The sequence below is a fragment of the Stegastes partitus genome, unplaced genomic scaffold (assembly GCF_000690725.1).
Source record: "Stegastes partitus isolate 25-593 unplaced genomic scaffold, Stegastes_partitus-1.0.2 Scaffold788, whole genome shotgun sequence".
Lineage (NCBI taxonomy): Eukaryota > Metazoa > Chordata > Actinopteri > Pomacentridae > Stegastes > Stegastes partitus.
In genome coordinates, this window is record NW_007578519.1 from 101,766 (window position 1) to 114,176 (window position 12,411).

General features: G+C 41.8%; 1 protein-coding gene across 3 annotated transcripts; it reads right to left on the reverse strand.

The window, feature by feature from the left end:
* Nucleotides 1-1,623: 1,623 nt before the first annotated feature.
* Nucleotides 1,624-10,853, reverse strand: nop53 (NOP53 ribosome biogenesis factor). 3 transcript variants are annotated; one of them, XM_008292151.1, is made up of 12 exons: nt 10,607-10,853; nt 8,563-8,639; nt 8,335-8,434; nt 7,221-7,423; nt 5,400-5,455; nt 5,218-5,313; nt 4,873-4,974; nt 4,613-4,783; nt 3,377-3,552; nt 2,403-2,469; nt 1,950-2,026; nt 1,624-1,858 (listed from the first exon to the last, which is right to left on the reverse strand). In XM_008292151.1, exons 1-12 carry the CDS (start codon nt 10,810-10,812, stop codon nt 1,798-1,800), a joined length of 1,392 nt encoding a protein of 463 aa, XP_008290373.1. In that variant the 5' UTR covers nt 10,813-10,853; the 3' UTR covers nt 1,624-1,797. The 3 variants fall into 3 exon arrangements, with proteins under 3 accessions (XP_008290373.1, XP_008290372.1, XP_008290371.1); XM_008292150.1 differs by having other exon boundaries at nt 8,335-8,437; XM_008292149.1 differs by having other exon boundaries at nt 8,335-8,440.
* Nucleotides 10,854-12,411: the final 1,558 nt, after the last annotated feature.

Genomic DNA, 12,411 nt, shown 5'->3' on the forward strand with positions numbered 1-12,411 from the left:
TTTCAGACGAGCAACACGGTGACAAATTCCAAACTCGAGACTCTAAAACAGCAGCCCACCGATCTAAGACGGTATCTACATCCATCTTTCATCCACGTGGAGGCGACCACTTGCCAGAACCTGCCTGGTGTCTCCGTTACCAGTCAGACCCTTTTCTCTAAAGCTCCACCTTCTCTTCCACCAAAAGAACCACAGCTCGCTCAATACCTTCAGTTTCAAAAGGCCCAAATGCAGACGACCAAACCCTAAACTTGAGGCTTGAGGCCATAAATAACTGGTGACATCCTGGTGACCACATCCATCAGTCAGTCCGTGTGCAGCTCTTTCTGCTTTGTTCTCCATTTTTTGACCCCTTTGGAGCCCCACAGATTTGCCGTGGCATCCAATTACCCACAAATTAGGTTTTTTTCCTGCACAAAGCCACGATGAAGTGAAAAGACAGATATCCAGAAACGTCTGCTGCTACGGATGAAGAAGACAAGGTGTTGATTGCTGCAGCTTCGTCCATGGACGCGTGGAGGGGGTTGTGTGAACATGACATGTGGCTGACCATGATGACTGTAGAGGGTTGCAATAAAAGAGCATGAAATCATTAGCGCTTCATTTACTGTATTCTGCATTAAATCCTAAACCTAATGGAGGATGCTCCTTGGGGACAAACTGTGCTCTTTACAAGTCACCAGGTTAATTCATCAGAAGGTAATTAGATTAAAAACATTAATTAGCCACTGAAATAGGAAGTGCTTTGGAGGCTCGTGTTGTGAGGGGGGAGGAAGGCAAATGAGTTAGGCAGCTACTTGGGTGGGGGGGCTTCTGCAGACGAGAAAGGTAAAAGATTACATTTTCACACTGATTAACGGATAAGAAGCTTTGGCGTCGCTCCAGGCTCTGTGGGACGTGGTGTGTGTGTGTGTAGCGTGCACGTCCTCGTTCACACCAGCAGGACACCGAAGGCAATTATGGTTTTAAGCCAGCGGGTTGAAATCAATTATCACATGCCAACTTCCTCAAGCCCATCTGTCTGAGTTTTTTTTCCCACCTGAGATTAAAAAAAAATAAAATCAATATATGTAAATTAAACTCTACTTAATCAGCTAATTTAATCACGGGAAATAAAAACGCATCTATTCTTCATGTTTTATGGTCGCCTCCCTTCACGTTTATGCTAATCTGGGAGTCCTGGCATGTAGAGAAGAAGTCGGCAGGTATGAGATAGATTGGAGTGAAAGGAGGTTTCTGCTGCGGTAGATTTCACTTTGGAGATAAGCCTCGCTGCAATCCTGATGAAATACGACCAGCTCGTGTGATGCTATCACCTTCACGTTTTCTCCAGCAAACACAGGCTGCATTACAAGGCTCAGGTGTGTGAAGGTGACGTCATCTCGAGGAGCAGTCGTGCTGATAGTTGACACAAACCAGACCGATAACTGTGCAGTGTGGCTGCTGAGCCCGTTACTAACCTAAGCTGAGCGTCTTTACTCGCGTATGAGCAGAGTAGTGACACACTGACACTTGGCCTCAGCAGGCTCAAGCTGCGCAACCTTTGATAACCTTATCTTGATCGGGTCGCATTACGCAACGTGATCTGATGTTTAACTGAGAGAAGTTGATATAAAAGACGGATTAATGAAACACTCCCATCCGGTCACGGTTTATAAACGGTTGTTGTTGGTGACATAACAATGTGTCAGCAGTTGTAATCGTCAGTCATTGTATATACACAGTTCCATCATGTTGCTCTGGTGGATTTAAACGTTGTCCATCTTGTTGCGGTCTGCGGCGGTCTGCTGGTTGCCGCTAAGCGATCTCTTTGAAAGCCCTCTTCTCCACATATTTCACCTTGAGTCTCCTCTTGAACCTAAGAGACGAGGGAAGGTGGAGATTTTAGTCGATATAACACCTGCTAAACCATCACCGTGGGCTTCCTCTGTTACGTAAGAGGTCCTTACTTGGCTCGGTCTCTGGGTTCGATGAGGTTCCTCTTCTGCAGACTCTTGAAGCGGTCCTTGAGGATGCTGCCCTCTGGCTGCACAGTCGCGGCGTTACAGGAGGAGAAAGGAGTCGAGTTAATCCGTGTGAGACAGGCGTCACTCTGCTCTGACTCAACACACAATTCCCACCCAAATTATAAAATCCTATTCACACCACAAAGGCTGACTTAAGTATTTTTCAAAGACATAAAGGCAGGAGAAGAAGTGGCAATTAGATCAAATGAAGCTCTAATGATCCCCGTGGGGAAAGTGGGTCGTCACAGCATTAGAGAGCAGGATAAGGCTTAGAATAAGACAATACAGAAGATAAAGCATGAACCAAACCAACCAAAACTCATTACAGATAAAGTGCGTCCTCAGTGGCAGAGGTCAGAGTGGATGAGCTCGCACAGAGAAGTGACAGTGAAGTACCTTGAGCTGTCGCAGGGAGCCGGCCAGCTCGTTGCTCAGCTGGACCTCCAGGTCCTGAGGCTGGAACCTGCCGACAAGGAAGGAAAGCAAACATTCAGCTTGTTCATGTTCAATCTGAACTTCTTTAGAGGACCAAGGAGGCAGCTTTGTTTATCAAAAGCCATTAAACAAGTCATCTACCTGCCCTTCAAAATGCGAAGAGCCGGTTTGAGATTAGACACCGACGGCAAATCAGCTCTGAACACTCAATCTGGTTTCTGTTCAGCACCATGAAACAGGTACAGGTTTCCCAAAACGACTATAAAACCGTCCTTAATACATAAAACTTATCCTAAATGCCTAAAAACTTCCAAAATGAAAAAAGTAAGTGTCCAAATCGACGCGTAATTTATCCAAAATTAGCACAAACGGTCCTGAGAGACTCAAGTTTGTCCAAAATGACTGAAAACTTGACTAAATTAACAAGAAGTCGTCCAAAATTGTTCAAAACCTGACCTACATTTGTTCAAATCCAACCAAAGGGGAAATAAAACAACAACTTGAAACCAGTCAAAACCTTCACAAAATGACAAAACTGCTCCAAAATGACTCCAGATCAGTGAAAACTGACACCAGATCAGTTCTACATCCATCCAGCTGTCGCGGTCTGAACTCGAATGGAGGTAACTGTTGTTCGAGGTCACCTGCTGCTCTGAAGAGACATTTCTTTCGTCTGACACAAAAACCCTGATCGTCTCGTCTAGGCTCGAGTTTAGAGACTTTAAATTAATAATAAAAACCTGCTCTGGTGAAGGATTTTTAAAACACGGGCAACTATCCGTAAGGAGGCTCTAACAAAAAAATAACATTTAAGCTACAATCAGGATATCTTTCTCTATTCTCAACTGTGACCAATTTCGAGCCCCATAGCTTCACAATAAACCACCGGAGCACCAACAGCAGGACCGTGTGTGAAAAGAGTATGAGGCGTTTACTTGAGCTTGCCGAGACGTCTGGGCTGAGATTTCTCGGCCTCCTGCTTGGCTTTGCGTTTGATCTGGTTGGTCTTGGTCTTCTGCTCCTGCTGCTTGATGGAGGCCTTTATGGAGCGAAGCTGGAAGAGCTGCTGCTGCTGGTCGGTTTGCTTCCTGTCGGCCTGTCGGCGCTGCTCCTGAAATGTTCAGTGGAAGAGAAACGTTGGCAACGAGGCAAGTTCTTGGGAGCACTTGTTGAAAACCAGAGACGCTGCAGTGTTGTTTAATTCTAGAGTGTTTGCTAGTTTATGACAGGTGTGAGAAGTTAAAAGTCAAAACTTTCAGCTCTGAAATGTTAAAGTTGTCGACAATACATTAGAATAAAAGAAAACAAAGAGGCTTTATGCTACATATCTGTCCTCCAGGCATGACTGAAGATCAAAAAAATAATGATATAAACTCTTAAAGCTGAACAGTAATTTGCACCTGATATTGTTTTTCCGTTAAAAAAGATCATTCAAGTGGTTGGAAGACATCAAGTCCTTGTTCCTCACTGAACAATCCATTCATGTTCAACCCACAGATCCAAGAAACAAGCTTGGACTAAAACTTTTTTTTTGCGTGAACGGGAACTTTACAAACTGACTTTACTGACAAATACATAGAAAATCTAACTAATAATTCAGGGTTATTTAGAAAGTACTGTGCAGAAAATCGTCCCCAGCCAGGATTTAATTGTGATCTGCTGCTTAACAAGTCGTGTCCGTGTGGTGTGACCCGTAATGACTCTGCCTTCAGGTCAGCCCTCACCTCATCATTTAACTGATTAATTTACTTCAGTGATCAGAAACCTAAAACACATTTTTTTGGTCCTCCTGGCTGTCATAAATAAACTTTGGGAAGCTGACATGAATACATCTAGCTTCATTTTCAGATCACTCTGATGTTTTCAGTGCCAGTGGAAGGATTCAGGTCCACATCGACTTGACTTGCATTCCCAGCTGCTATCATCTGTAGATCCACTTCAGCAGCAGACATGTTCCCAAGTTTGCAGTAGAAAGGTTCCCAGTAAACTAGGATAGCGAGCTAATCTACAGAAAGGCAGCCACGATTAACGCACCTGTCCTTTCTCACTGTGACAAGTCACGATGCAACTGTGCAAACCACGCTCTGAATGTATGAATCTAAACTTCTAGAAGTTACTGAACCTGCTGATTTCTGAAGCTTTCACACGAGTGTTCAGCATCGTGTCTGCACCTTAATTTTCTCTGCCTTCTCCTTCTTCCTCTGTCTCTCCGTTTTCTTCTCAGCCAGAGCGATCGCTCCCACAACCACTTCCTCCTCGTTGTCATTAGAAGCTCCTTCTTGTTCTTCTTCTTCGTCCTCCTCCTCTACCAAACCTTCCACCTGCTCACGGAGGACCGTCTCCTGGAAAACACACAGATGCATGTCAGATGAAAAACTTGTCATCTGAACAAACCAACAGATGCTGAGAGAGCCGGAATAATCATCTGTACCTCTGTGGCTTTGTCCTCCTTGTTGACAGCCAGCTGTCTCTCTATTCTGTCCTCTTGCTTCTGTTTCTTGACCTCCACGTCGTGGGCCTCCTGAAGCAAAGCCTGAGTTCACAGAGTGAGGGAAGGAACAGAGGAGGGAGAAATAAAGAGTCAGTCACTGCAGCTGCAATCAGCATCTTCAACCAAAGCACCAGAGGCAGCCAAGTCCAAGACTGTGGTTGTTGAAATATTTTAGCCATCCTGGTTTCACTCCTGTTGTCACAATGCAGACAGACACGGCACAAACAGATGCCAGACTATAACTAGAAATCAGCTGAATGAGTTTGATTCTGATCTCTGAGTTACCTGGTGGGAGAAGAAGTCTGGGTTGTAGGATCCTCCGGGAGCGATCACCTCCACAGCGGGCAGCACAGACGGCTTCTGCAGCAGCTTCTCTGGACGCTGATTAACCAGTTCAACAGTCACATTAGTGTAACTCCAGCACACACAAACCAAGAGTCCAACATCAGCCACACTGTTGTTCTCACCTTAACCTGCTTCTTTCCCGTCTGTTGGAGGTACCAGGGATCGGCTGAATCTTTGGCTACATGTCAAAGAAAAAAAAGAGAATAAATCAGGTTTATACATGTCGTTCTACAGATTACAACATATATTTTTTTTAATTTAACTTTCAGAACTGACTGCAAACAAGCACAAAACTAAGTCCTACAGTTCACATTTTTAAGCTGCACAGAAAACTGGGCTGTGAGGAAGCGAGCTGGGCGGCTCTGTGGGATTCCTCCATCTGGTTGGACTGGACTGAAAACATGAAGACTTGTGTGCTGCAACCAATAACTGGGCCAACATTCACCAGATTGTTAAATAAAATACAACTCTGGTGGCTCCTTGCTTTGGATTCCTCCAATCACATCAGCTGGCAGCGACTCTGTGGCACAGAGCTCTTTAGATAAGCATGCCAACATCTCAGGTGTGATCCCTGCCACAGATAACATCCTGAACTAAAATGCAGCTTAGTCACTAATGACATGTAGCATCCAAAATATTATTTTAGCGTATTGCGTTCTCACGTCAGACTCCTGCAGATGATCCACCGCATAATAAACACGGAACACAGACGCTGTGATTTGGTGTGTACGCTGGGTTTACAGTTAAAGGTCTGTAGATTTTTCGTAACAACATTTATCATTTATTGTTTTTTTTTTTAATGAATTATTAAGTTCAGGCACTTAAATCCTGCATAATATCAGTAAGAAAAGCCTCTCAGCTGTTTACACTCACATGTAAACTAACATTAAGACGGCATTTAATTTACTCCAATTAACTACCAGAGCCAACAGTCAGTTTCTGCTCGAGAACTACAACAACGTTGCCGTCTTTCTCTTTTCTTGTCAACACTGAGGACACTCTGCCTAAATAACCTAAATTCAACCATGACTGGAGAGAAGCGACCAGAGTTTGTTCAGTATGAGGTTAACCTGATGGTCAGTTGTTCAACCAGTTCTGTGGAAATCAAATTAAAAGACAACGTGTGAATTGTATTAATTTCCAGGGAAACCTTCTATTTTCTTTTCTTTTTTTTTGTCCTGAATTTGTCTCCAGTGTGAAAAATTAGAGTTTTTGTGGTGGACTTTAAATGTCCAGCACCGTGTGTCAGATGGTTAGAAAATCAAGTTGGTGAAACAGATTGGTCCCGTTTTCGTTGTGGAAATTCTCCATGAGCATATTTTATAAAAGCAGACGGCAAAAAAAATAAATAAAAAGCTGAAAATGAGACATTCACAAGGCTGCATTTCCTTGTGTTTGACACCAGGGGGCACATTCAGTAAATTAATTGTTTTCACAGACCATAAAGAAAAGGGTGCGTGGAAACAAGAGGTCAATGCTAACCATGCTAGCATGTTATAGCTGACAGACAACAACCGTAGCGCTGCCTAGTTGTGCCAGGTGGCGCTCACACTACACATCATCCATTCTGAGAGTACAAACTGACTTCTGACAGTAACTTGTTGGGTTTTGTCAGGCGTGATTTAAAACAAAGAACTCTTCACTCTGCATGAGACGGTTTCAAAAACACTCCTTCAAACATTTCAGAGCTGGAGCTCAGGCGAGCCAAATCGAGGAAGTCTCATCCTGAATGAAATGTCACAGACTGACAGAATGAATAGTGATAAATTATAATATTACTAATGGATCTTAAACTCTATAAACAGTAACACAGCCTTCCTCAGATGCCAGATGACTGTTCACACAACAGTCACCTGAGCTCCACGTTGGTCCTCACAGTCCTGCTAAAGAAACTCTGGGAGGTTTGGATCATCCCTGGACAGACACACACAGACTCCACTCACACTCTTGCCCCCATATGTCGTAATATCCTCTGTCTGGGTTGTTGTTGGCCTCTGTCGCCGCCTTCTTGACCGTCCTGTCAACAGGCCGTCTGCTCAGCAGCTGTCTCTGCCTCCGAGGCACCACACCTTTGGCCGCCAGCTGCTCAGCCTTCTGGGCGATGCGACGGAGCTTCTTGGCATTCGGCTGCTGGTAGGCCAGCACACTGGAGGGGGAGGCAGAGCAGATGATTGGTTAAATGTGTTTAGAAATAGGATGTAAAAGAATCAATTGAATCACATATGATGGAGCAGGTTAGAGCGTGTTCAGCGCTACATTAGGGTGTGTGTTCGTACATCCTCAGATCCCAGGACACTGTTCACATAACAGCGTCCTGAGCTCCTGTGTGTTGTCTTCACATTCCCACAAAGGAAATACTGGGAGCGCAAGGATGAGATCATCACAGGACACACACAGTCCGCAGACATTACAATAAATACATAGAACGCTATTTTTTTTAAAAAAACTTCTGCTTCAACAGATTCATAAAACACAAATCTGCTCCAGAAATCTGTTAAAAAACAACTTCATCCACCTATTTCTTCAGTCAAGTCAGAACTCAGACAGAATATAACATCAGTCTGCAAAGCCGTCTCATCCACAGACACTTAAATGTTATCCAGCTCTGATTAGCAGCCAAACATTTAGCATGAGTGTTCCTTTTGATGAACATAAAAACATACTGTTATAAGCGATAATGCCAGCCTCATCAGTATCAAACTTAATACCAATAAACTGGCTAAAGAGCTAAATAAAAACTCCAGTAACAGATGGAAAACAAATGTGTACAACTTAGGACACTTTCAGGCAGATGAGCATAAACATTTAAGTTGATAAAACACCAGATGTTGTGAAAACGTTTCCCAACATGTTTCCCAGTAAAACTAGAGATTCTGGAGTTATGTTTACATTTTAATTTGCTTGTTAAAATATCACCATGACCAAATACTGAAGCACTGGACTGTCAAACTGACACTGAAGCCGACATAAGAACTGAAAAATGATATTTTGGGCTAATAATGCCGTTTCGTCTTCCAAAAAGGAAGTAAAGGATGAAGAGTTGTGACTGATACTGACTCTTTGGCCGGTGGGACGAGGGAGTCGTGCTGGAGGATCAGGTCTATCCTCAGAGGACGCGACCCTTTTCCTTTCCTCTTCCCTCCATCGACGGGTTCTTCTGCTTCAGCAAAATACACTCACATTAACCAACAAGCTCAAAAGCAGAAAAACTGTTTTTACTAAAGGATTTAAAGGAATGAAAGTGCTTTAATGCTGCTGTAGGTGGTAGAAACATCCTATATTCACCTGTCTGTTCAGCTTTCTTTGGTTGTCCGACGTCCAAAAAGAACAAACTGTCGTCTGTCTTCTCAGACAGCAGACCCCTGAAAAAACATAAAGGTCCCATTTAGAATTGAAAAAACAACAATTTGAACCACTTTATTTACAACTGACAATTATTTCAGTTAATCTGTCAAAAAATTAGAGCAACTTGTTTAGTTGTTTATTTCATAATTAAATAAAAATAACAACAACAATTGATAATAGTTACCAAAACATTGCACATTCAGAGAGACAAGTGATGTCTTCAAATGTCTTTTAGTCCAATAACGTCACCAGATATTTATTTTCAATGATAGAAAAGACAGAAAAGCAGCTGCAAACCCTCTAGTCACGGAACCAACTTTTTAGATTTTTGCTTTTTGCTTTTGTCAGATTAAAGATTTGGTTGTATCATAATTATATTAAATTATTGAACATTTATGTCAGCAATGATGCTCCCTGGAACTCCTTCACAATAAAACACGAGGCTTTAGAAATAGATTCATGTCGATAAGAATGGACTCAAAACCGTTGAGAGGCCCTCAGCTTCAGCCTGAGTTCACTGGACTTGTTCAGACGAGACAATACAAGCAAAAAAGCAAAAAGATAAAAGAATTTTCTTACACTTTCTGGCACTGCTTTTTGAGATGTACAGATACTTTGCTCCATAACATGATAGTTGTTTATCTTTAAAGATCATTTTCTTTAAAAATTAAAGCTTTAAAGCTTTTTCTCCTGCTCTGGTAAAGAAATCTCTGGTTTAGCAGCATTTACCTCCAACAAACCTGCCAGTTTTATTCTTATCTACGTTTAGAGGCTTTTTCACAGAAAGGTTTGTTCATATATCATTTGAAGCTGGATTTAGAAAACATTTTATTTGTTTAAATTTTTTTTTTAAAAAGGCAACCAAAAAATGGGTGGTGTCCTCTAGTCTATTCCCAAAAAGGAAAAAAGGTTTCTAAAATAGTTCTGGAAATGAACACAAATTAAATATCTCATATAGAAGCAACATCTTATTTGGTGTTTAACCCTCTGAACCCCAAAACCTGTCTGCAGGTTTTAAAGAATGCTTTATTTGAAAGAGTTTTTTTTTTTTTTTTTTTTTTTAACATAATTAATCAACTTTAAAAACAAAAATAATTAGCAGACTTTCAACATCCCAATGGTCCTTGAACTAATCGTTTGTGGCATGTGATTGTGTCGATAAGATGAACCAAATCTAAGCTTTTAAAATCACATAACGCTATACATTTATTTTATTTCTCAGCAGCTTCTTGCATTCATGCGAGAAAATTTAAGAGAAAACTATAAATGACAGCATCCTTGATAAATGAAATTACTCTTTGGAAGTGGACAACTTTGAAATTGTTGGAAGGTACATTCACTATGGAGAAATATAATTTTACCGCCGAAAAACACCTCGTTTGAAGAGGTTGTACTATTATAAATAGGTAAACCTCTATAGTACGTGGAGCCACCATTTGTCTGGATGTATTGGTAACAGCTGTGGGTGAAAACATTGTGGATTCCTGGCTTTCTGTAAAATAAGTAATCAAAGAACTTTAGTTTTAAGGAACTGTGGCACATTAACTGTGTTCCACTGAGATGAAGGATTTTATATAGAAGTGGGTCCACAGTGGATAGAAATGATAAAACCCAGAATCTGTTTGGAGTTCAGAGGGTTAAACACACATTTACAGAAACCTTATACAGCAGTTCATTACCTTAATGTAAGTAATCAGCTTGTTTAGTTTAAATGTGGTTTCAATCTTTTTCAGTTTTAGTGGCTGTTTTTAAGAGCAGCAACTTCTACTTCCCAACTAAACGTGAATTTTGTTATTTTACAGACAGACATGTGAACTAAAACAGGCAATGTTTTCATAAATCCTCCGTGCAGGCGGACAACAGGACAGAAGACGACGGCTGAAGGTAAATAATCAGAAACTATCTTGTATCAGACCACTGGTTGAATAAATGAAGACAAACAGCTTCCACTAAAGTTTACAGCGTTGCTCCAGGTCTCTCTCACCCTGTGGTCCTCTCCTGGTGCCTGACGTCCTCTAGGAACTCCTCTACGTCGTTTATGTCGCTGTGCTTGTTCCAGCTTTTCTTCTTGTTCTTGTTCACACGTTTCCTCCGACCGCTGACCAGGTCTGCGGGGTTTACGGACGATTTTAACGTTAAAAAGCCGGGCTGCGAGGCCGCCACGCGTTTCAACCTCCTGGCTGCCGCCATGTTGGAAGGAAAAAAAACAGAAGCGTGCTTCTTCTTCTTTGGTGTCGGACGGAGGCTGCTGGCGGTGGCGCCACCTGCAGGACGGAGGGAGTAGCGCCGCGGAATGCCTTCATAAATAACTTATGTAAAATTGTTTTTTTCTGACAAACACAAGATTTTCACAATTATCTTAATTCACAATTGAGGCAATATATTTAAAATGTGAATGTAAAGTAACAACAATGGAGTTTTGTAATGTTTGTTTAAAATTAGTTTTTAATCCTATTTAATAAAAAAAAGCGATTTAAACTAAAAATAAAGCAATAAAAGGCTGAAACGTTTAAAATCCCTCTCTTTAAACTCACTCTAGAGCAGTACTGGTGGTTTAGTTGCTTTTGACCCTTCCCATGATAGTTACCAGTGATTAAAAAATAACTTCCTCTAATTACCAAAACTAACCAAAAAGGTCAATAATCAGGATGATCATAAAAACTTGTTGCTCGACGTTGGCACTGAGTGTGGTCATGAGATTGTTTGTCATGTTGCAGCATGTATGTAATATGTTTGTCCCAGATGCATCATGGGAAACGTGTCTCCTCTTGCTTTCCTATGTTCTTTTTCCTTTTTTTTCCTCCCTTCATTTTATAGCGAGAACAACGCTTTAGAGACTCAAGAATAAATTCCCATTTTTAAGCTGCAATCTTTCACTAAGTTTTCGAAGGTGAGTATCACTATTTGAATAAAACTCCAATCTATCGTTTAATGTTGTGCTAGTTTCGAATTGATGCGTTTATTTTCGGTGAAAAAGAAAAGCAGTCGAGCTATTATCTGGCTGCTCGGGGAGTCAGGGACCTAAAAAGCACTTGTGCTCTGCTCGAATTTGACTCGGAAATGCGCCTAAAGTGAGGGGTCATCTGACAAAATATTGTTCATCAATTGATCCCCTGACATGTCTACTATCATCCTCAAAAAGTGTATTCCACTTTCGTGCCGCGGTTTTTATATTCTTCCGTCGTTTTTCTCATCACCCTCTTCGTTTGCTACAACGATTTTTCCTTCCCGTTTACATTCTTCAAGCCAGCAGCCAGCCATCATCTTTGGGTGCGCTGGTTTGCGGACACCGGGCAGCCGGTGCGGGCGGGGTGCCCCGGTTTTCCTTTAAAATAGCTCATTCTGAATAAAAAAACAAGACTTGTGCGCAACCGCGGAGTCCGGTGTGCGGAAACGAACGAACCCAAGTTCAATGCGCAAGGGGCGGGGTTTAGCGAGCAAACACCGCGCTGTGATTGGTCAAAGCATTCACAACATCCCACCCCACGGGCGCCTATTCAGAATCTGATTGGTTTACCTGATAAAGAGCTCCGCTATGATTCGTTATCTCTGCCGTCGTTGTTTTTACAGCAATTGCATAAGCTGCCTGGGGTATAACTTGAAAAAACTGAGGCTCCTGATGCAGATATTTTTACAACACACTCAAACTAAAGAGTTAAGTCTGTCGTATTGATGTGAAGTTTTAAATCAGTGTACATTTATCCGATGACCTATATTTAATTCTTCATTTATTTTGAATGGAAGTTTCAAAAAGGCTTTTTGTTCTTACTTTTCTGAAGTAAATAATGA